This window comes from Bombina bombina, chromosome 1, assembly GCF_027579735.1.
Source record: "Bombina bombina isolate aBomBom1 chromosome 1, aBomBom1.pri, whole genome shotgun sequence".
In the NCBI taxonomy this organism is placed as follows: domain Eukaryota; kingdom Metazoa; phylum Chordata; class Amphibia; order Anura; family Bombinatoridae; genus Bombina; species Bombina bombina.
Window position 1 is genome coordinate 474,862,004 of NC_069499.1, and position 26,025 is coordinate 474,888,028.

Sequence of the window (26,025 nt, forward strand, 5' to 3'; positions counted from 1 at the left end):
TTTATAAATGATGTCTTTCATGATTTGTTAGATATTTGTATTGTCGTATACTTGGATGACATCTTGGTTTACTCAAATTCTCTACAGGCTCACATTGTACATGTCAAACAAGTATTGACACGTTTAAGGGCACACCATCTATATGCAAAGCTTGAAAAGTGTATTTTTAATACAAACACCATATCATTCCTTGGTTATTGCATCTCACCAGCTGGAATTTCAATGGAGTCAAGCAAAGTAGAAGCTATCACTAATTGGCCTATTCCACGTAAAAAAAAAAGATGTTCAAAGATTCCTTGGCTTTGCGAACTTTTATAGAAAGTTCATTAAAGATTTTTCTCTTATTGTCAGACCTCTCACTACGCTAACACGTAAGCATGTTAAGTTTGTTTGGAATCAAGATGCTGATCATTCCTTTAATACTCTAAAAACTAAATTTGTTTCAGCCCCTATTTTACAATTTCCAGATCCCACATGTCAATTTACGCTAGAAGTCGATGCTTCTGAGTTTGCTGTGGGGGCTGTTTTATCTCAAAGACGTTCTGAAAAAGAACCTTTGCATCCTGTTTCCTACTATTCTAGAACTATGAGTTCAGCAGAGATTAATTATGGAATCGGTGATAAGGAACTTCTTGCAATCAAATCAGCTTTGGAGTTTTGGCGACACCTCCTAGAGGGTGCAACATATCCAATCACCATCTATACTGATCACCGTAATTTAGAATATTTAAAATCAAACAAGACCCTTACTGCTCGCCAGGTTCGATGGAGTTTGTTCTTCTCTCGTTTTGATTACGTCATTACTTATAGACCAGGATCCAAAAATATGAAAGCTGATGCTCTTTCTAGAAAAGACCCTCGTCCTACTGATGTGGTTTCTCCTTCATCTATCATACCTCCGGATAGAATTATTTGTTTAACAACTGAGTTTAAAACCATCTTACAAGAACATTTGAAGGATGATTCATCTTTGGGTCATTTGGATGTACTAAAACATTCAGACAACTTATACTACCATGGCACTCTATTATATATACCTCCTTCTCTCAGGAATGAGATACTTACCTCTGCTCACGACTCTTTATTGGCTGGTCATCCTGGAGTTCATAGAACTGCTCATTTGATTAAAAGGAATTACTGGTGGCCAAAGATGAATGATACTATTAAACAGTATATTGATTCCTGTATGGTATGTACAACTAAGAAACATCAGCATAAGAGTCCCTATGGTTACCTTCTCTCTTTACCAGTACCAGACAGACCTTGGGCAGCGATTGCTATGGATTTTATTGTTGATCTACCTTCATCAGCTAATTATAACACCATATTAGTAGTAGTGGACTTATTCTCTAAAATGGCACATTTCCTACCACATAGAGGATTGCCTACATCTTCAGAAACTGCTTCACTTTTTTTGAATCACATTGTAAAACTACATGGTCTACCTGAAACAATTACCACAGATAGAGGTACGCAATTCACTTCAAGGTTTTGGAATCAACTGTGCTCCTCTCTTAACATTACTAAACGTTTGAGTACCGCTTATCATCCACAAACGAATGGTCAAACAGAAAGAACAAATCAAACATTAGAGCAGTACCTTCGTTGCTACTGCACTCAACAACAAGATAACTGGCATTCTCTACTTGCTACTGCAGAATTTGCCCATAATAATGCCGTAAATTCATCAACTAAAATGACACCATTTTACATCAACTACGGATTTCATCCCTCATACTACCCAAATCGGATCAACAATTCCGACATGCCTATAGTTAATGATCTTGTTAACACCATTGCCACCAATTTCACAACATTGAAACAAGTTTTACTAGAAGCTCAGGCTGTTCAGAAACACCATTACGATCTACGTAGATCCAAGCCCCCAGCTTACAAGATTGGTGACAAAGTCTGGTTAAGCACTAAACATTTACGGTTACAAGTTCCATCTAAAAAACTCGCTTCTCTATATTTAGGGCCTTATCCAATACAAAAGGTCATCAATGTTAATGCTGTAACACTTAAACTACCAGACTCTCTAAAGATACATCCCACATTCCACGTTTCTCTTTTAAAACCGTACAGTACAATCAGAGACACGACTCAGAATGACACGGTGGATCCTTCAGTCATTGATGGCATGGAATATGAGATTGAGTCTATCCTAGACTCTCGTTACCATCGTAATCAACTTCAATATCTTGTCAGTTGGAAAGGGTTTGGTCCTGAGGAGGACTCTTGGGAGCCTTCCAATAATGTCTCTGCACCACGTCTTGTCTCCTTGTTTCATCGTAGAAATCCTGATCGTCCTGGTCCTTGATCCGCGGAGCGGCTCCTTGGGGGGGTGTCCTGTCAGGGATTTATCTCTTCTCACACTGTGCCTTTAAGAATGTGAACTCACTACCCCTATTTAAGGCTCCTCCCAACAGAACTCATTGCTTGGTAATTTGTTGCTCAGTGTCAAGCTGCTTCAGAAGAGACCTAGCCGTTTATACAACTTTGTATTTTCAACTTATTGCTCACCCTGAGTTTCTGCCTACTCGAATCAACCTGCAGATGCTCTTTTGTGCCTGAAGTTTTGCTCCGTTTGTTCACTGAGAGATTTCTCAGTCTCTCTCCTGTACTGAGGTTGTTCCCTGCAGCGTGTGACGTCACGCCCGACATTCTCCCGCCGCGGTTCTCAGCCAGGCTCTCTGTGATACCGCTGGGACTTGTTGCTGTCTGGTAACTGTATTGCTCTGTGCTAATATCATCTCCATTATTACCGGTCTGTATATATTGCATTGTATGAACTGTGTGTATTGCTGCAACCTCATTACACTTACGCTTGCTATATATTATTTGTGAAACTTTCACTTGCTGGATATTCATATTCGCTTCAGATATCAAATATGCACTAAACCTCTTACTGCTACTTACCAAATTGCAAACAAATAACTGTGACAAAGATTATTACAACTACCATTATTCATTAACGGACTGCCTAAGCATATTTCAAACTTTACAACAATTAACCTCTATTCTGCTTGAAATGAACTGTTTGCTTTAACTTAAACTTTATCTGTTTCATCAGTTAAACACAGCTTATATTACTCTGATTGAACAACTCTGGAAATTACTAATATTCATTATCAAAGTATGGTTTACAAAATGACCAGAGGTTGATTTATTTATTTAAAAAAAGTACTGTGTGAATTTCAGTGTGTTTGCTAAAGCCTGCTGCATAAACTATTTTCACTGCTAGACTGTTTGAATTAAGGCACCTGCACTAATTAACTCTTTCACTACTGCTGAAGTCACATTCCTATAAGACTTACTCTCTTTTCTGCTACAAGCAGTTATTGTTGCGTGAAGGTTCCGTTTTCACTCAGCTACCCTGCTGTAGTGACCCTCAGATCAATGAGCATATCAGGGTTCCCTTAAGTTAAATCTGTGGGAATCCGAGGTAAGGTGTGAGACTGAGTGGTCCTGCATAAAGCAGTAAGCTGTAATTGTAGTGTTCTCTAAAACAACTAAACATATCCTAACAGGTCTTCACTGCACACTTTTGCCAAATTTTACAAATTTGATACTTTTGCTTCTTCGGAGGCTATTTTTGGGAGAAAGGTTTTGCAAGCCGTGGTGCCTTCCGTTTAGGTAACCTGATTTGCTCCCTCCCTTCATCCGTGTCCAACGGTGTGTCCGGTCCACGGCCCGCCCTGGTTTTTTAATCAGGTTTGATGAATTATTTTCTCTAACTACAGTCACCACGGCACCCTATGGTTTCTCCTATTTTTTCCTCCTGTCCGTCGGTCGAATGACTGGGGTGGGCGGAGCCTAGGAGGGACTATATGGCCAGCTTTGCTGGGACTCTTTGCCATTTCCTGTTGGGGAAGAGATATTTCCCACAAGTAAGGATGACGCCGTGGACCGGACACACCGTTGGAGAAAGTAATTTATCAGGTAAGCATAAATTCTGTTTTGAAACAACTTTTTCACTGTATCTAGAACCTTGCATCACCATCTTAATACATCCTATATAATAAAAGGCCAAGTGTGTTTGTCCGAAGCTGTCATGCGCAGTAGAGACAGCACGAGGACAAACACACCTGGCCTTTGAGTCCCTAGCTGGTGATGATCTGCGGCAGAAGTGGGCGTGGCCGGGTGTGAAGGGGGCGTGGTCGGGCGTGAATGACCTGAAGGGGCGTGGTCGCGCGATAGACGGAAGATGGGAGAGAGAGAGAGAGGGGGGAGAGGGATAGAGAGGGGAGAGAGGGGGAGAGAGAGGGGGAGACAGACAGCAAAAGACAGGGGGGAGAGAGACAGCAAAAGACAGGGGGGAGAGAGACAGCAAAAGACAGGTGAGAGAGACAGCAAAAGAGAGGGGGGAGAGAGACAGCAAAAGAGAGAAGGGGATAGAGACAGCAAAAGAGAGGGGGTAGAAAGACAGCAAAAGAGAGAGGGGAGAGAGACAGCAAAAGAGAGGGGGGAGAGAGACAACAAAAGAGAGAGGGGGAGAGAGACAGCAAAAGAGAGGGGGGATAGAGACAGCAAAAGAGAGAAGGGGATAGAGACAGCAAAAGAGAGAAGGGGATAGAGACAGCAAAAGAGAGGGGGGAGAGAGACAGCAAAAGAGAGGGGGTAGAGAGACAGCAAAAGAGAGGGGGAGAGAGACAGCAAAAGAGAGGGGGGAGAGAGACAACAAAAGAGAGAGGGGGAGAGAGACAGCAAAAGAGAGGGGGGATAGAGACAGCAAAAGAGAAGGGATAGAGACAGCAAAAGAGAGAGGGTAGAGAGACAGCAAAAGAGAGGGGGGAGAGAGCGCAAAAGAGAGGGGAGAGAGAGTGCAAAAGAGAGGGGGGAAGAGAGAGTGCAAAAGAGGGGGGAGAGAGAGCGCAAAAGAGAGGGGGAAGAGCGCAAAAGAGAAAGTGGAGAGAGCGCAAAAGAGAGGGGTGGAGAGAGAGCGCAAAAGAGAGGGGGAGAGAGAGCGCAAAAGAGAGGGGAGAGAGAGTGCAAAAGAGAGGGGGAGAGAGAGTGCAAAAGGGTGGGAGAGAGAGCGCAAAAGAGAGGGGAGAGAGAGCGCAAAAGAGAGGGGGAGAGAGAGAGGGGGGAGAGAGCACAAAAGAGATGGGGGAGAGAGAGCGCAACAGAGATGGGGGAGAGAGAGAGCACAAAAGAGAGGGGGAGAGAGAGAGCGCAAAAGAGAGGGGGAGAGAGAGCTCAAAAGAGAGGGGGGAGAGAGCGCAAAAGAGGGGGGAAGAGAGAATGCAAAAGAGATGGGTGGAGAGAGAACGCAAAAGAGGGGGGGAGAGAGAGCGCAAAAGAGAGGGGGAGAGAGAGAGCGCAAAAGAGAGGGGAGAGAGAGCGAAAAAGAGATGGGGAGAGAGAGCACAAAAGAGCACAAAAGAGAGGGGAGAGAGGGGGGGAAGAGAGCGCAAAAGAGATGGGGAGAGAGAGAGCGCAAAAGTGATGGGGGAGAGAGAGCGCAAAAGAGAGGGGGAGAGAGAGAGAGCGCAAAAGAGAGGGGGAGAGAGAGCGCAAAAGAGAGGGGGAGAGAGAGAGCTCAAAAGAGATGCGGAGAGAGAGAGCTCAAAAGAGAGGGGGGGAGAGAGCGCGCAAAAGAGAGGGGGGAGAGAGAGAGCACAAAAGAGAGGGGGAGAGAGAGCGCGCAAAAGAGAGGGGGGAGAGAGAGAGCTCAAAAGAGAGGGGGGAGAGAGAAAGCTCAAAAGAGAGGGGGAGAGAGAGCGCAAAAGAGAGGGGGAGAGAGAGCGCAAAAGAGAGGGGGGAGAGAGAGCAAAAGAGAGGGGGAGGGAGAGAGCGCAAGGGGTGGGACCGCTGTACTGCAAAAAATGGCCCGTGTGAACGGGCTTTAGAACTAGTTAATACATACTTGGCAAAGGCAACCCTCTTTCTGTACAGTGAGATTTGAAACTTTGGGGCCCATTTATCAAAGGGCTTGCGGACCTGATCCGACACTGCGGATCAGGTCCGCAAGACCTCGCTAAATGCGGAGAGCAATACGCTCTCCACATTTAACATTGCACCAGCAGCTCACAAGAGCTGCTGGTGCAACGCCGCCCCCTGCTGACAGGGAGCTGTCAATCAACCCGATCGTATTCGATCGGGTTGATTTCCGGTGATTCCTGTCCGCCTGCTCAGAGCAGGCGGACAGGGTTATGAAGCAGCGGTCTATAGACCGCTGCTTCATAACTTGTGTTTCTGGCGAGTCTGAAGACTCGCCAGAAACACGGCCCTTCAAGCTCCGTACGGAGCTTGATAAATGGGCCTGTTTGGGTGATATTTTAAACTTTGTCACTTAGCAGTTTCACGATCTACAGTGTGAGAACTGTTAAAATCCCAGTTTAAAAGGTGTGATAAATTGCAGAAACTTTATTCTTCTGGAGATTAATAACCAGAAGTGTTCTTGATTTTAGATGAAACACTTGCTAAAACAGAAGGAAAGGTTTTCTAAATGAACAAAAGAACAATGAATTAACCCATTAACTCAATATGACTATCTATACGTTATGCGGTATACAGGTATATACATCGGACCGCATGACGTATATATACATCAGAGCTGCAGGAAGCTCCAGCAGTTTCAGCTTTAAAGTTACAGCCAAGAGCTGGAATTCCTACGCTCCAGGCATCTGCCTGCATATGTAACCGTGGGTGCTGGTGGGATGTGTGGAAGGGAAACTGAGAGGCGGGTGGGCAGTCCAGCAGGGGATAGAGAAGGAGGGAGTGGGATGGCCCTGCACTTTTGAAAATAAAAATAAAGGGAGAGTGAGGGATGGGGAGCTACACTACAGAAAAAAGGTGGGGTGGGGGGTCCCTAACTAATGATCGCTGGATGGGGGGACCAATACACTACAGAAAAATTTAAAAAATAGATCTATTTGGGGGGATCAGGGAGGTAATGGAAGCTTTGAGGTGGATCACTACACTGCAGGAAAAATATTAAATAAAAATAATGAAAAAAACTGCATACTGGTAGACTGTCTGCCAGTACCTAAGATGGTGGTGACCAGTAGGGGGTGAGTGAGGCAAGAAAGCTGTTTGTGAAGGATCAGGTAGGGGTCAGGGTGTCAGGTAGGAAGGTAATCTCTACACTAAAGCTAAAATTAACCTTACAAGCTACCTGATTAACCCCTTCACTGCTGGGAATAATAGAAGTGTGTTGTGCAGCTGCAATTAGCAACATTCTAATGATCAAAAAGCAATGGCAAAGCCATGTATGTATTCTATTAATGAAGAAATGATATTCCAGAGAAGCTTTTACAACCATTTACGCCATGATTGCACAAGTGGTATGTAAATAATTACAATAAGAAACCCAAAGTTTATGAAAAAGTTAACACTTTTTTTTTATATGATCGCATTTGGAGGTGAAATGGTGGCATGAAACATAACAAAATGGGCTTAGATCAGTACCTTGGGTTGTCTACTTAAAAAAATATATATATAGTTTTGACAGGTAAATGAAAAATAAATAAAAAAAACAAGGCTCTATTTCTGTTTAAATGGAGTGATAGAAAAAATGCTAAAAAAATTCTCTGGTATTTTGGTCAAGTTGTAAAAATGTTAACCTAATAAAAGTTTTAAGAAAATCATTGATCAAACATGCACAGTATACTATCATGCCTATATACAAATTTCATTTATATTGTTTAACACGTATCATAAATTCCACTCTAACCAGCTGCAAAACAGACACATAGGAGTAGATTTGTCAAGCAGCGGATGCTGCAATCTACCCCTGAAGTTTCAGGTCCACCTGAAACTTACGTTAAGTCAAAATACTGCTGCTCCTCAACTCATCCGCCCCTCTGAGGTGGCAGACAGCAATCATTCCGATCAGATATGATCGGGATGATTGACGCCTCCTGCTAGCGGCCGATTGGCTGCAAATGTGTAGGGGGCAGCATTGCAAAAGCATTTCACCAGAAATGCTTGTACGCTGTCGGCATTTATTGATGTCGGGCAGACATGATCCTCTACAGCAGATTATGTCCACCCATCATTCGAAAAATCATCCCATAAACTCCATTAACCCATTTGGCATTTCAGTGATCGTCATCCATTATCGGCAGTTTCTTGCCAAATTAGTTAGCATATATTTCTAGTGACCACAAAATGGATCTGTGCATTAAAAGCCCACAGCCACAAATGTGTTTTCAACGTTTTGTTTCTTAAAGGAACAGTAAAGTCAAAATTAAACTTTCATGATTCAGATAGGGCATGGTTAACCATTTGTTCCAGAAAATTGTTTTAACTTTATGCTCTTTATAACGGCTTCTTTTAGCCGAAACGCGTTGAGCTGTATTTTAAATAAAACCTGAAGCTGCACCTGAAGACACCTTTGTGATGATTTTAATAAAAGGCTTATTTTAGCTGCAATCTTGTGAGTATAACCAGTTTGTGTGCCTACCACATTGTCTGAAATCTGCTACACTATTGTGAGCTCTTTTATTTTGGAGGTAAAAGCAACAAGGTTGACTCAGAGGATGTGGGTAGCTTGGTTCCCTAGAGGTGACACAGCGCCACCACTTTCAACACCTTTTACTCTGTATTTTCAGTTTGATATTAGTGCATGGGGTTAATTATCAAAATTAATACATATAACAAGGATTTAGATATATGAAACATACAGCTCAGAAAATTTTAAAGAGGATTAGAGGAGACTTAAGGATCAACACTACAAATCAATACATAACTGTATAACATAACTTTATACCACGCCACTATGAACCACATCCTTGGCCACCAGCCACGGGACACAGGGAAGATCATATACACATTAAAGTATTAGTCATTTATACGGGTATATGGAAGTATGGCTGAACCTTCAAATGCTTAACTTAGCAATCTCTAGAGCTGTAACCCTCCAGTACAATTGTTTAAATGGCACAGACAGAAACATAATAATATTAAATTAGATAATAGATTAATGCTAAGCTAATACAAAGGTGATTGGTATGAATCAGAATAAAAATACATAAACTAGTAGCTGATGAAACAAAGTGAGAGCGTATATGCCCCTTATCTTAGGATACCAGTGAAAAATTAGGTAGTAAACCCCCTCCGGTTTCATAAGTGTGGAAGTGGGGTAAGTCCCGTGGCAAATAACTTGCTGCTAAAACCTCTCACCCGCTGCTTGCCGGATAAGTTGTAGGGGGATAATGGGCAAGATCCCAGATAAAAAAACAAAAATGTTTTGTTTGAATGCTTTCCGCTGCATATGATTCAGAGTCTCTTTTAATGTATGTTGTAAGGGTAATAAGTGTCAGTTGTTCTTTGGTAGTGTGTGATCCAGGATGTCTGATCTGCTACTGTCTCCGGTTCCAGTGGAGCAGGGTTTTGAGTCCAAAGAGGGTAAAAGTCTTGTGTCATAGGCAGTATGTAAGCTGTTCTCTCAGAGAATACCCTCCAAGCTTTAGTTTAGGTCTTCCATCAGTTACCTGGGCCTCCCAGGTTCCGGTGCAGCTCGGTTATCCTTAGCCATTGTAGTTACTGTTATTTTATACTCTCCAGTTGTATATTGATTGGGACCATGTGTAAAAGTGGAACTGCACCCATTGACACGATGTCTGGGTCAGAGTAGTGAAGATCTCCCATTTCCAAAGCGTGTCTAGAAGGTGATTTCTCTAAGATAGCCAACAATAGATTCTCCAGTCTTAGGTATAGCATGTCAGCTTGTTGGAGCAAATCTTCGCCCACCATATCTGCTTCCGGCCCAACAGGTATAGATGGAGAATTATGGATTGCGTGATAAAATGCAAGATTTATGATATGTATAGATGGTATGATCATTTTAAAAAATTACAGTCTTAGAGAGACAGTATAACCTGGAGTTACCAGGGAGGGGGTTTGCAGCCTTGTTGTGAGCTGCCGCTACAGGCCTCTGCCATCCGATCCTCAGCTCTTAAATCATAAATAAAGCAAATACTGTGATAGTTGGATCTTCACTATGTGGTAAATCTGTTGTTCCTTCTATTTTAAGCTGGATGCTGTAGAATAAGTCAGATAACGGGTGGATTATAGGGAATTATTTTAGAGCTCTAGGAGATGCGTTCTCTCAGGAACACTGCTTGGACATGCCCCCCCCCCCAGGGCATGCAATTTTAAACAACATTCTAATTTACATTAATAATCAATTTTGCTTTGTTTTCTTGGTATTCTCTGTTGAAGGCTTAACCTAGGTAGGCTCATAGGTTGATTTATAAGTCCTTGACGGTCACCTCTTATCTCAGTGCATTTTATTAGCTTCTCACAGCTATACAGTGCTAGTTCATGTGTGCCATATAGATAACATTGTGCACACTCCCGTGGAATTATGCATGAGTCAGCACTAATTGGCTTAAATGCAAGTTTGTAAATAGCACTAATAAGGGGGCAGTCTGCACAAGGTAATCACAGAGGTTAAAAGTATATTAACAGTGTTGGTTATGCAAAACTGGGGAATGGGTAAAAAAGGGATTATCTATCTTTCTATACAAGTAACATTTCAAGTAGACAGTCCCTTATCAGGATAGAAACTGAGAATCTACCCAAAATTGACATATAAAATGTCCATTTCACACCTCTTGTTTATAGTAAAGTTCTTTTGAAAAAAAAAACAAAAAAACTTTTGTTCAGTATGTAAGGGAAACTTAGAAATTTACATTTGTGAGGATCGATACTGATCACTGCTAAACAATATTAATTCCATTAGTACCCAGGCATGATGGGTATGCTGAGTATGTTTGCTCAATGGCTATATTGACACTTGTAATATTTTAAAAATATTTTTTTAAAAAATATTTACTTTAATTTTAAAAGCACTGTCTTGAAAACTAGAAGAAGGCTACGGGTTGCTATTACAAGGACTTCTCTCATCTTCTTAAACATATCTTCAAAGTCCTTAAAGGACAAGTAAATACCGTAAGTTTACATAATTAGCAAATGTATGATAAAATACAATATAATAGCACTTAGTCTGAACTCAAAGTGAGTAGTAGATTTTTTTTCTGACAAAGTTCAAAGTTATGTCTAATTTCTCCTCCCCTGTATCATGTGACAGCCATCAGCCAATCACAAATGCATATACGTATATTCTGTGAATTCTTGCACATGTTCAGTAGAAGCTGGTGGCTCAAAAAGTGTAAATATTAAAGACTGAATATTTTGTTAATGGAAGTAAATTTGAAAGTTGTTTAAAATTGCTGCTCTATGTATCCGAATCATGGTTTCATTTTGATTTGAGTATTGCTTTAAAACAAGGTGGGAATTCAAAAGATGATTTGCTGCTAACAAGTGCTTAACCTATAGGTTGTCTGGAAGGTTATAATCCTCTATATAACATCCAAGGAGTTAATTCAGTGCCACAATGTAATTGTGGGCATGTGTTGATATAGATGTACTGTATATGTATGCATCTCTATTTGTATAGTGCTGTCCGTGCGCTTGGCAGTATTGATAACTTTATTACAAACAATATAAATGCATATTAACATAGACAAAATAATATACAATATAGTGGATATGGCGACCCGTCACAAAGAGTTTAACATTGATTTTAACAAAGAGTTTAACATTGTCTTTCCTTCAGACAAAGACAAAGGACAGCATGGTTTCACTGCTGGAAGATCATGTCAGACTAATATAATTGATTTCTTTGACCATGTAACTAAATAAATAGACCAGGGAGGAGCCGTAGATGTTGCATATTTAGACTTTAGCAAAGCATTTGACACCATCCCACACAACAAACTTATTCACAAAATGTATTGCCTTGGAGTAGATGCTAAGATTGTTAAGTGGGTAGAATGCTGGCTTAAAGATAGACGACAGAGGGTTTCAATTAATGGAGTACATTCAAATGAGGCATCAGTTCTTGGGCCTGTTTTGTTTAACATGTTCATAAGTGATATTGCAAGTGGGCTTAAGGGGAAGGTTTGCTGATGATACAAAAATTTGTAACAGAGTTGATGTTCCAGGAGGGGTCGATCAAATGAACAGTGATATTAAAAAAAACTAGAGGACTGGTCAAATAAATGGAATCTGAAATTTAATATTACCAAGAGCAAAATTATGCTTACTTAATAAAGTAGAAGCTGAAAACATTTTCCACAAAAAAAAAAGCCAAAAACAAGGGGTCACAATCTAAAGTTAGAGGGTAACAGATTCAGGAGAAATGTGAGGAAGCATTTTTTTTTTTTTTACAGAAAGGGTGGTGAATTCATGGAATAACTTCCATTTGAGGTGGTAAACACAAAGACTGTAAAGGAATTAAAAAATGCCTAGGACATGCATAAGGCTATCCTAAGAAAAAGTAACATGTAATATAGGTAGACTTGATGGGCCTTATTGGTTCTTATCTACCGTCAAATTTTATGTTTCTATGTTTCTATTTTATGATATTCTCAATTTGACATTTTAAAGACCCAAAGACTTGTTTGCTTACTTTGATAAAAGTATTTAACTAAAGTGAACTTGATTGTAAGTTTGAACATGCATCTTTGTCTAATATGTAATCACCATTTTTTTTATTTGCAGAACAATTGATTTAGACCATTGTTTAATCAGACAAGCTAGAGAAAGTGGAAAAGAAGTTTTATGTGTAGTGATGGAAAGCATCCGGACAACACGCCAATGTTCTTTATCTATCCATGCTGGAATGAGAGGAGAGGCTATGAGAGTGAGTGTACTTAGTAAGATAGTGTCTACAAACAATTTCTTTTGCAGTCTGTGGGACAAAATGATAAAACTAATCTTTAACTTTGCAAAAAGTAGGTTAAAAATAAAACACTTTATTGAAAATTAGAACACGGACACAACATTAATCTAAAATTGGGTATTAGGAATGGGTATATCACAACAAATCCTATATTCTCATATTACCCAACACTAAGTTAAAAACAAAAGTTAGGCCTGGTAGCCGGAGGGTGTGTGTAGGTGATATCTTGTGTACTTCAATAAGCAATAGGGGTAGAGCAAGTATTCAAACTCTCAAAACAGGCACTCCTATCTGCTCAAAGGTGTCCTCCTGCCTGCAAGCTTTGTGGGGGTTTTCCAGTCAGCCGATTTCTAAACAAATGTGTCCCTATTACTAGTTAAACATCATACATACAGGGAGTTCAGTATCTTTCCTCGATCATAATCATGTATCACATTCAATATTATTACAATATGTATTAATTTAAAGTATCAACTTAATAACCACCGTATGTACACCGCCCACTGGCGCGTTTCGTCACTAGAAAACGTGACTTCGTCAGGGTATTAGGGCCGGCCAAGCCGATCTCCATGGCTTAAATTCCCAGCCGTTACCATGGTTATGTAATATATTTGCGGAAGTGTTCACCGCATTGACGGAATGTATTACTATAATCTGTAAGAAGGTATTCCAAAGGATTATTGCAGATGGCAGTTATTGGATCGAATATTTAGTCCTAAGTTATATTACATATTAGAGAGCTCTCTAATATTATAACAATCGTTTTATCTTACATAGGATAGTCTCATCAATTTCTTTCAAGATTCGATTCATTAAAAAACATCACTCATAGACATAATGTCAGTCAGATTTAACTGTAATATTATCTATATTAATTGTGAGCGTAACAGACTGAATAGATCAATCACTAATATCGTAAATTTGGCAAAATTGCTTTTTATATTTTTGCAAAAGTAAAATACAAAGTATTATGTGACACCACTGTTTTAGTAGTGAACCGATTGATGACTTGCACTTAACTTTGCTCAAGCTCATAATGTGACCAATATAAAATGTAAGTTTCATTGTTATTTACTTGTGATATGATGTAAATAATCCATTCACTGTTATCTAAACAATTACTTCTATTGGTCACAAATACATTCATTTATTCATATCACTGTAACCTAACAGATATGGCATGGATGCATTTCCGAGAGTATTATTTCAACAAAAGGAATTATGCATTAGGTACTTTAAGTGGTTATTCAATATAATGTCTTTATCTCCAATAAGAGCTTCACTCTATTGAATTTATTATCTTAGGTGTGCATAGCACATAAGCTCTATTAAAAAAGTTTACAATGGTGACCCTTTTTATAAGAAACACCTAAAAGATAGTGCTTCATTTAGTACTTTGGGAGAAATTAATTGTAATTCAAGTATCCACCTGCATACCTTCTGCAGTAGCATTTTTGTGATATTACCATTTCTGCTAGGATGTTTTATCTGTTCAATTGCAAAGAACTTTGTCATATCTTTGGTCAGGTTGTATTGCATTTATGTGCTGTGCCACTGGTACAGAATGTCCCCACTTGATATCACCTAGGTGTTCTAATACTCTTGTACGTAGTTCTCTCTTTGTCTCTCCTGCATAGATCAATGCACAGCTACACATAGCTACATAGATTACCATCTTTGATCTGCAGTTTATAAAGGATGTTATATTATTCTGTTTACCCGTATCTGGATGTTCAAAGCATTTAGTTGTTTGTTTTTTTAAATTAAATGGTTTTTATTTCTTTTTATCAGAAAAACAGTCGTACAGAAATGTAAAAAATAATCACAAAAGGTGTTCAATATACCACAATGACAGAACAACCAAAGTATTGACGGTTACATTTTAAAGCAAGAGCAAATGGTAATAGCATTAAGTTTATTACAGAATCCAAGATAATTATACAATAAAATGAGAGTATCCTCCACATTGAACCTCATAACAATACTACTAGTATCTGACCGTAAAAAGAACTAATATGTCAAATTTGTCTCTGTTCCCAAATGAACATCATGTCAGCAAAAAAGTCCTGATTACCCATCTATGTGTAGTATATTGTTTCACCTCTCTCTCCCACATTAAAAGGTCTGGTACTTGGTGTTTTCCAGAATCGTGGAATCAAGGGTTTAGCACAACAGAGCATGCACAGGGACAATTTTTTTCTGGTATATACACGGGATCTTAGGTGTGTCATTCAATAAAACCATGGCTGGGGAAAGTGTGATCAAAGTTCCTAAAGTTGTGTTAATGCGTTCAGATATGTCTTCCCAGTAATTTTGTAAGAGAGGGCAGAACCACCAAATATGGGATAGAGTGCCTCTTCCTCCGCAGTGTCTCCAGCACATTGACTAGGAGTTAGGGAACATACTATGAAGGCGATATGGGGTCATGTACCACCTGGCTAATAGTTTATAGTTCATTTCTACTAGTGTTAGTGATAGAGACGATTTTTTGGTTTCGGAAAAAATATGGTTCCAGCGGGTGTCTGAAATGTTAATGTCTAATTCTGTTTCCCATTTAGCAAAGCATTTAGTTGGTTTTATGTTATTGCAAGCTTTACAATGACTGCATTTAAAAAAAACCTTTTGTGTTGTCTAGCCAAGTTCGTGATTTTACTTGTTGAAAGGAACTCTGAGTAAGAATATCTTTCAAATTGTGTGAGCGCCTATTAGTGATCATTGGTTTTGATGGAAAAATATTTTTGAGATCAGGATCCCCATCTAAATTGTGCCAATATTTTTCGTAGATTCTACGTATTTTGATATTTAACAAAACAAAGGGAAGTGATCCCAGATTTGCTGGAAAAGGCAAAAATTCTACAGTATTGTCTCCCAGCTGACCTTGTCTATATTATAGAAGGAGGTAACTGGCTGGGAGTGTGCTTAGAGTATATTACAACATTTAAATAAAGGAAAAAACCCTATTAAGAGAATAGGGAAAGGTATACTCTTTCTACACATAAAGTATATATTTTTCCACTTAAAATTTAACTTTTACTAGTTATAGTTAAAAAAGGCAGCAGAAATAGAAGTTGTATCTAGCGTGCCAGAAAAATAGTTAAAAACACAACTCTGTAACTGTGACTTGTATAAAGTACTTCAATGTTGCTGATTTTAGTTTGTCTATCACATATGTGGAGGAGGGGAAAAATCAACGATATTAGGTAAATGTAAGAGCCTCTATTTAGGAACTGTGTCCTGTATTGCCCTATATTAGGGTAGATAAGCCACTTTTTTTACACTATATATGCTATATATCCCTTCCCCATCCTTCCCACAATATGCCCCAAATGTTACAACAAATGTTACAAAAGATAAAAATATCAATTAGTAAATAGTCTGAAATTAACAGAGTGCAGTTAAAATAAACACAAAGGTTTTTTCTTTGGTATTTATCAAAATGATAAAACTAATCTATAACTTTCTCTTGAGATATGGTAATTTGTAATATAGGAAATATATAATTTACAAATTATGTCTTTCATTCCTGGTAAACAAACAAAATGATCCATTTGCATCATCATACTCAATTAAATTAGAATGTATTTACCAATTTAAATTATATAGGTTATTAAATGACCCAGCCTTGCTGACACTTCTTTTATTATGAATAGCATAATAATATATTTAGTGCTAATACACTACATCAGAAAAAATGTATTGTCCCTATCTTTGAAGATCATGTAAACAAAGTACCAAATTGTTGCTGGATCATTGCAGGTGTTCTATCAGATTTTGCTCCCTTTGTCAGAATTTGCTACCTCTCAGTATTATGTAATTGCACTTTACATATGTTAAAAAGGGAAGTGTGGAATGTGATTATGTCATCAGCAGCATGCGCACTGAAAGGTAGCAAATTCTGATAAGGAAGTTGTCCTGTCGGATTTTGCAGCGGCCAGTATATGCGCACTTGCGTGGGTGATGACATCTCAGCTTATAACATGCAAAGTGTAGAAGTGACATTTATAATACATAAATATTGTTGGCCTTACACTTATGATACAATGTATTCATGCATCCAAGGTAGATATGCATAACTATGAAATTATTAAACTTGGCTGCCCATGGCAATTCCCCTTGATTCAAACCATTCATTATCAGCATTATACATTTTCCCAATAGTAATTAATACAATATTACCCATAGTAATTATGGAATATAATAATCCCTTTGACATCTCCTGTAAATTGGAGGAGGTTGCAAGCAACGTGAACATGGATAAAATGTAGAGAATATTTTTGTGACTGAATATAAAACTGTGATGCTTGTTAAAATTAGACAAATGGTAAAATTGTGCCAGAAGTTTATTTTTATGACGTAAAAGCCTTTAAGTAATGGCAGTTAGAAATGCATAAACAACTGCCTACTAGTACAGCATAGTCCCAAAAAAGACGCATTCATCAAATTGTGATTATTGCATAAATATAGGGAATAAACGCAAAGCGGTGTATGCTGCAATCTTCCCACTGAGAAATACATTCAAATGTATATTTCTTAATTAAGTTCTCTGTAAAATTATTACTGTTATTGTGATAGTTTGGTATCATTCTGCAGAGGCGTAACTGGAAACTCCAGGGCCCCAGTGCAAGAATCCATAAAGGCCCCCCTGGGTCGTAGAGATTCCTAAGGACCTGCAGTCACCTATGTGCATATACATATATGGCTTCTGCATTATTAATATTTCACAAGCTATGCTGCTGGGGAGTGTACTAGCTGGCACAGTATGTGTGATTGAGATAGATATATATATATATATATATATATATATATATATATATATATATATACATACATACATATATACATACATTCATACATCATACACACATGTTTACATATATATATATCTATATGTATATATATACACACACACACATATATATATATATATACATATACACTTATATACTGTACATACACACACACACACATATATATATATATATATATATATACACACACACATATGGCTGCTCAAGTTATATTTTACACAATACCCTCATAAGCAGACCAGCAATCCCTATTATCTATTTACTCTTGAGATAGATAGGTATAGATGACATAGCTATAGAGATAGGGATCCCTGGTCATCTTAAGTTCTATAATACCAAAGCATCATCAATTGGGTAATTCTTATAAATGTGCACCAATAGTTTCTGAAAACTACAAGCAACACAATATTCTGACTAAAAATAGATCTAGCTATAAGAAGAGACTAAATTCAATGTCATAGAGATTTATATGAGCAAGTACAATTTTGAAGGCAATGAATATATAGGGCAGTATAAAACTTAAACAAATGAAATTCTGGTAAAATTAGGCTAATTAATTCATTAGTAACAACTTTTTAACACTGTGCAATTGTAAAACTCACTGAGAATTTAAGTCTTCTGTCTTTCACAGGGTTAAAGTGACAGTCAAGTATAAATTAAACTTTCATTATTCAGATAGGACTTTTAATTTTAATTGACTTTCCAATTTAATTTTATCATCAAATTTGCTTTTTTCTCTTGGTATTCTTAGTTTAAACTAAACATAGGTAGGCTCATATGCTAATTTCTAAGCCTTTGAGGGCTGCCTCTTATCACATGCTTTTTAAATCTCTTTTCAACACAAAGAGACAGAAAGTACACGTGGGCTATATAGATAACACTGTGTTCAGGCACAGAAAGTTATTTAAGATCTAGCACAATATAATGCTAAATTTAAGACAATAGATAATAAACAGTCACAGTCATGTGATCAGGGGGCTGGAAGAAGGTTCCTAGATACAAGGTAATCACAAAGGTAAAAAGTACATTAATATAACTGTGTTGGTTATGCAAAACTGGGGAATAAGTAATAAAGGGATTATCTATCTTTTAAAACAATAAAAATTCTATGGTTGACTGTCCCTTTAAGTTCTCCCTAGTGCCACAATAGATAGTGGCTGCTTCCCTCTGTGATGTCAGAGTGCAGAGAGTTCATGGGAAATCCTGAGAAGGCAGTCAATCAATTAAGAGCTCAGCCATCTACATATTTATAGGAACTCAGGATTTTTTTAGCCTTTGCAGAGACTACACATGCAGTCAGGAGCCAATGTGCATGCCAAAGCCGCCAATGAGATCTATAGCTAAGTTTTTGGGACCTCCTGGGCCCGGTCGCAGTTGCGACCTCTGCATCCCCAGTGGTTACGTCCTTGTCATTCTGTAATCTTATTAAATCTATGAGCATTTTAGGAGTGATAAATAGATCATTTTTCGTATGATGATTAGATTAGTCCCTGATATGGGTATGAACTAAGATTCAAATAGTGGCTGCTTCCCTCTGTGATGTCAGAGTGCAGAGAGTTCATGGGAAATCCTGAGAAGGCAGTCAATCAATTAAGAGCTCAGCCTTCTACATATTTATGGGAACTCAGGATTTTTTTTAGCCTTTGCAGAGACTACACATGCAGTCAGGAGTCAATGTGCATGCCAAAGCCGCCAATGAGATCTATAGCTAAGTTTTTGGGACCTTCTGGGCCCGGTCGCAGTTGCGAACTCGGCATCCCCAGTGGTTACGTCCTTGTCATTCTGTAATCTTATTAAATCTATGAGCATTTTATGAGTGATAAATAGATCATTTTTTGTATGATGATTAGATTAGTCCCTGATATGGGTATGAACTAAGATTCAATTAAGATTTGTTAATAAGCACACATTTTACATTTCAAAATTGCTTCTCATTTAAAAGGACTTTGTACTGTAAGACTGGTTTCTCGTTAAAGGGACAGTCAAGCCAAAAAAAACCTTTCATGATTTAAATAGGGCATGTAATTTTAAACAACTTTCCAATTTACTTTTATTACCAATTTTGCTTTGTTCTCTTGGTGTTCTTAGTTGAAAGCTAAATCTAGGAGGTATATATGCTAATTTCTTAGACCTTGAAGGCCACCTCTAATCTGAAAGCATTTTGACAGTTTTTCACCACTAGAGGGAGTTAGTTCATGTGTTTCATATAGATAACATTGAGCTCAGGCACGTGAAGCTCCTAAGAGCAAGCACTGATTGGCTAAAAATGCAAGTCTGTCAAAAGAACTGAAATAAGGGGGGCAGTTTGCAGAGCCATAGATACAAGGTAATCACAGAGGTAAAAAGTATATTATTATAACTTTGTTGGTTATGCAAAATTGGGGAATGGGTAATAAAGGGATTATCTACCTTTTTAAACAACAAACATTCTGGTGTTTACTGTCCCTTTAATGTGTTTCCAATTATACCAGCTGCAGAGTTTAAAATGTATGGGAAATGGTTCCTTTCTGAATATTTTTGTATATGAAATAGCTGTTTCTGCTAACTGAAACCACAACCCAATACAGGACTAGATTACAAGTGGAGCACTAATTATCGCTCAGACTCGTGTGATCGCATATTCTCCCACAGACTTTAATGGAGCATGAAATTGGATAAAACACCCTACTTATGCGCAAACCCTATTGCATTTTCTCAAGTGCACTAACCCGACATGCATTCCAATATTCTTCACATAGCAGAATATGTTTTATTTATTAATAAATACATATTTCTATATATAGCTGTTGGTTTTTAGGTAATATATATATATATATTTATATATATATATACAAAACACGGAAGGGGACTGCACACCTAGACCGGACTTGGTACACATCCCATGACCCTGCAACATGCTCAGCCCTGGGTGCTCAGTGGCACTCACAAGAAGCTGTGCTGTCACCAGAGTCACAGGTAGTTAACCCCAGACAGGTCTGGGTGCAAGAACCATAGGGGAAATTACAAAACAAATTAATACAACACACAGAGAAAACCTTACACTCACTAGCAAGCTCACAGCTAAGATTTAAAAGCAAAAATGGAAAGGTTAGTTACCGCATCTGGCCAAATGGGACAAGCCCAGGTACCACGTAAAGGTCCTTTCCAATACCTGGGACCCTAAAACAGCCACACAATGCAAACTCTCAAATCCAAACAAACTGGGAACAAGGGAAGGGTGCACAGGCTTATGTAATCACCTCAGTAATATACAAAACACCGAAGGGGACTGCACTCCTAGACCAGACCGGGTACACATCCCATGACCCTGCAACATGCTCAGCCCTGGGTGCTTAGTGGCACTCACAAGAAGCTGTGCTGTCACCAGAGTCACAGGCAGTTAACCCCAGAAAGGTCTCGGTGCAAGAACCATAGGGGAAATTACAAAACAAATTAATACAACACACAGAGAAAACCCTGCACTCACTAGCAAGCTCACAGCTAAGATTTAAAAGCAAAAATGGAAAGGTTAGTTACTGCATCTGGCCAAATGGGACAAGCCCAGGTACCACATCAAGGTCCTTTCCAATACCTGGGACCCTAAAACATCCACACAATGCAAACCGTGTTTTCTATATTACTGGGGTGATTACATAAGCCTGTGAACCCTTCCCTTGTTCCCATTTTGTTTGGATTTGAGTGCTTGCATTGTGTGGCTGTTTTAGGGTCCCAGGTATTGGAAAGGACATTGACGGGGTACCTGGGCTTGTCCCATTTGGCTAGATGCGGTAACTAACCTTTCCATTTTTGCTTTTAAATCCTAGCTGTGAGCTTGCTAGTGAGTGCAGGGTTTTCTCTGTGTGTTGTATTAATTTGTTTTGTAATTTCCCCTATGGTTCTTGCACCCAGACCTGTCTGGGGTTAACTGCCTGTGACTCTGGTGACAGCACAGCTTCTTGTGAGTGCCACTGAGCACCCAGGGCTGAGCATGTTGCAGGGTCATGGGATGTGTACCCGGTCCGGTCTAGGAGTGCAGTCCCCTTCAATGTTTTGTATATTTCTGGGGTGATTACATAAGCCTGTGCACCCTTCCCTTGTTCCCAGTTTGTTTGGATTTGAGAGCTTGCATTGTGTGGCTGTTTTAGGGTCCCAGGTATTGGAAAGGACCTTGACGTGGTACCTGGGTTTGTCCCATTTGGCCAGATGCAGTAACTAACCTTTCCATTTTTGCTTTTAAATCTTAGCTGTGAGCTTGCTAGTGAGTGCAGGGTTTTCTCTGTGTGTTATATATATATATATATATATATATATATATATATATATATATATATATATATATATATATATATATATATACATACCTATATATATCTGGTTAATTTTCTCCAATAGTCCCCAAAATACAGTGTAGTGTAGATTTACAAAATAAAAAACGTGAGGTTGCGTTAGCATTGTGCTTTACTTGTAATACCACACTCACACTCACGTAAGTGATATTTTATCATAATCTGGCCCCAAATCAGCTATTTCAAAATAAGAAAATAAAGGTGAATTAGCTATCTGCAAACAATTTAAAGGGATGTTAAACAGTCAGTTTCATTGTTGTATTAAAAAAGCACTAAGCAGTTGTTTATACTTAAAGAGACAGTACACTGATTTTTTTTTATATTTAATGTATTTTTAATGACTTGTTATACCAGCTGCAGAGTATAAAATGTATGAGAAATTGCATTTTCAGATTTATTTGTGTATATGAAATAGCTGGTTTTGTGCTTTTAGACCACAGCCTATTACAATGGGTTGAGTTTCAGATAATATCAGATCTCATTATGTTATCACTTTGTGTGCACACACTTGCTTCCTTATCTTATATCTGTCTGGAAAACCAAAGCTCAATACTTAGAGAGAACAATGGAAAATTATCATTTTATAACTTAACTATCCTGCACCCCACTGCGAGTGTTATGTCTTCTGCTGGCTGTGTTTACTTAGGCTTGTCAATAGCCTAGACTCCAGTATAGAAACTTCCTTTATAGGTGGGGATACCACAGGCTAAATCAGCTATTTAAAATGCCAAAATAGGGGTGAACTGTTACTTTAATAGAAAGCATTTCAACATGTATTATCTATATAAATGGATTGTATTTTTTGTTTACACTTCATTTGCTCAGTGTCTTTTACTTCCTGTCAGAGCCCTACAACTGACAGAGTAAAAACTTACGGCCAGATTAGGAGTTTTGCGTTAGGAGGAGCTGTGCGGTTCTAACGAGCAGTTTTTTCTCACCGCTCACTTACCTGCAGCGCTGGGGTATGACAGGTTTTTACAAACCCAGCGTTATTAGGCAAGAAGTGAGCGTTGCGCAAAATTGAGCTCCATACCGCACTCCAATACCAGCGCTGCTTAAGTCAGCGGTGAGCTGGTCGTACATGCTCGTGCACGATTTCCCCATAGACATCAATGGGGAGAGCCGGCTGAGAAAAAGTCTAACACCTGCAAAAAAGCAGCGTAAAACTCAGTAACGCAGCCCCATTGATTCCTATGGGGAAACTAAAGTTATGTTTACACCTAACACCCTAACATGAACCTTGAGTCTAAACATCCCTAATCTTACACTTATTAACCCCTAATCTGCCGCCCCCGACATCGCCGCCACCTACATTATTCTTATTAACCCCTAATCTGCTGCTCCGGACACCGCCGCCACCTTTATTATACTTATTAACCCCTAATCTGCTACCCCCAACATCGCAGACACATACATTATATTTATTAACCCCTAATCTGCCGCCCCCAACGTCGCCGCCGCCACTATATTAAATTTATTAACCCCCTAAACCTAAGTCTAACCCTAACACCCCCTAATTGAAATATAATTTAAATAAATCTAAATAAAATTACTATCATTAACTACATTATTCCTATTTAAAACTAAATACTCACCTATAAAATAAACCCTAAGGTAGCTACAATATAACTAATAGTTACATTGTAGCTATCTTATGGTTTATTTTTATTTTACAGGCAAGTTTGTATTTATTTTAACTAGGTAGAATAGTTATCAAATAGTTATTAACTATTTAATAACTACCTAGCTAAAATAAATACAAATTTACCTGTAAAATAAAACCTAACCTAAGTTACACTAACACCTAACACTACACTACAATTAAATAAATTACATAAATTAAATACAATTAAATAAATTAAATTAGCAAAATCACACACAAAAATACTAAATTACAGAAAATAAAAAACAAATTACAGATATTTAAACTAATTACACCTAATCTAAGAGCCCTATCAAAATAAAATAAAGCCCCCCCAAAATAAAAAAAACCCTAGCCCACACAACCAACCCCCCAAATAAAATACTAACTAAAAAAACCTAAGCTCCCCATTGCCCTGAAAATGGCATTTGGATGGGCATTGCCCTCAAAAGGGCATTTAGCTCTATTGCAGGCCCAAAGCCCTAACCTAAAAAATAAACCCACCCAATACACCCTTTAAAAAATCCTAACACTTACCCCAGAAGATTCACTTACCAGGAGAAGTCTTCATCCAAGCGGCAAGATGTCCTGAACGAAGCTGGCAGAAGTGGTCCTCCAGACGGGCAGAAGTCTTCATCCAGATGGCATGTTCTATCTTCATCCATCCGGCGCGGAGCGGATCCATCTTCAAGACATCCGACGTGGAGCATCCTCTTCAAACGACGGCTTCTTCGTAATGAATATCTCTTTAAGTGGCATCATCCAAAATGGCATCCCTTAGATTAGGTAGAAAAAATCCTATTGGCTGATGCAATCAGCCAATAGGATTGAGCCTTCATTCTATTGGCTGATTGGAACAGCCAATAGAATGCAAGCTCAATCCTATTGGCTGATTGGATCAGCCAATAGGATTGAAGTTCAATCCTATTGGCTGATTGCATTGCTCCGCGTCGGATGTCTCGAAGATGGACCCTCTCCGCGCCGGAATGATGAAGATAGAAGATGCCGTCTGGATGAAAACTTCTACCCGTCTGGAGGACCACTTCTGCCGGCTTCGTTGAGGACATATTGCCGCTTGGATGAAGACTTCTCCAGGTAAGTGAATCTTCGGGGGTTAGTGTTAGGATTTTTTAAGGGTGTATTGGGTGGGTTTATTTTTTAGGTTAGGGCTTTGGGCCTGCAATAGAGCTAAATGCCCTTTTAAGGGCAATGCCCATCCAAATACCCTTTTCAGGGCAATGGGGAGCTTAGGTTTTTTTAGTTAGTATTTTATTTGGGGGGTTGGTTGTGTGGGTGGTGGGTTTTACTGTTGGGTAGTTGTTTGTATTTTTTTTCAGGTAAAAAAGCTGATTTCTTTGGGGCAATGCCCTGCAAAAGACCCTTTTAAGGGCTATTGGTAGTTTAGTTTAGGCTAGGGTTTTTTTTATTTTGGGGGGGCTTTTTTATTTTCATAGGGCTATTAGAATAGGTGTAATTAGTTTAAAGATCTGTAATTTTATTTTCTGTAATTTAGTGTTTGTTTTTTTTTGTAATTTAGCTAATTTAATTTAATTTTTTTAATTGTATCTAATTTATGTAATTTATTTAATTGTAGTGTAGTGTTAGGTGTTAGTGTAACTTAGGTTAGGTTTTATTTTACAGGTCAATTTGTATTTATTTTAGCTAGGTAGTTATTAAATAGTTAATAACTATTTAATAACTATTCTACCTAGTTAAAATAAATACAAACTTGCCTGTAAAATAAAAATAAACCCTAAGCTGGCTACAATGTAACTATTAGGTAAATATTTAGTTTTAAATAGGAATAATTTAGTTAATGATAGTAATTTTATTTAGATTTATTTAAATTATATTTCAATTAGGGGGTGTTAGGGTTAGACTTAGGTTTAGGGGTTAATAAATTTAATATAGTGGCGGCGACGTTGGGGACGGCAGATTAGGGGTTAATAAATATAATGTAGGTGGCGGCGATGTTAGGGGCGGCAGATTAGGGGTTAATATTATTTAACTAGTGTTTGCGAGGTGGGAGTGCGGTGGTTTAGGGGTTAATATGTTTATTATAGTGGCGGCGATGTCTGGAGTGGCAGATTAGGGGTTAATAATTTTATTATAGTGTTTGCGATGCGGGAGGGCCTCGGTTTAGGGGTTAATAGGTAGTTTATGGGTGTTAGTGTACTTTTTAGCACTTTAGTTATGAGTTTTATGCTACTGCTTTGTAGTGTAAAACTCATAACTACTGACTTTAGAGTGCGTTACGGATCTTGGAGGTAGAGGGTGTACCGCTCACTTTTTGGCCTCCCAGGACAGACTCGTAATACCGGCGTTATGCAAGTCCCATTGAGAAAAGGGTTTACAAAGTTTACGTAAGTCAGTTTGCGGTAAGGCCAAAAAAGTGTGGGGGGCCCCTAAACCTGCAAGATTCGTAATAGCAGCGGTAGTGAAAAAGCAGTGTTAGGACCTGTTAATGCTGCTTTTTCAGCTTACCGCAAAACTCGTAATCTAGCCTTTAGGTTTTCAAAATTCTCACTCTGGGGGCAGAGCTATACTGAGAAT

General features: G+C 38.6%; 1 protein-coding gene across 1 annotated transcript in view; it reads left to right on the forward strand.

Moving 5' to 3' along the window:
- The window catches only part of LOC128645484 (pejvakin-like), a 169,181-nt gene that overhangs the window by 70,766 nt on the left and 72,390 nt on the right, over window positions 1-26,025 (forward strand). Inside the window, exon 3 of the mRNA XM_053698506.1 lies at window positions 12,517-12,658. Coding sequence (XP_053554481.1) covers window positions 12,517-12,658 — 142 coding nt within the window. The remainder of the gene's footprint in view (window positions 1-12,516; window positions 12,659-26,025) is intronic.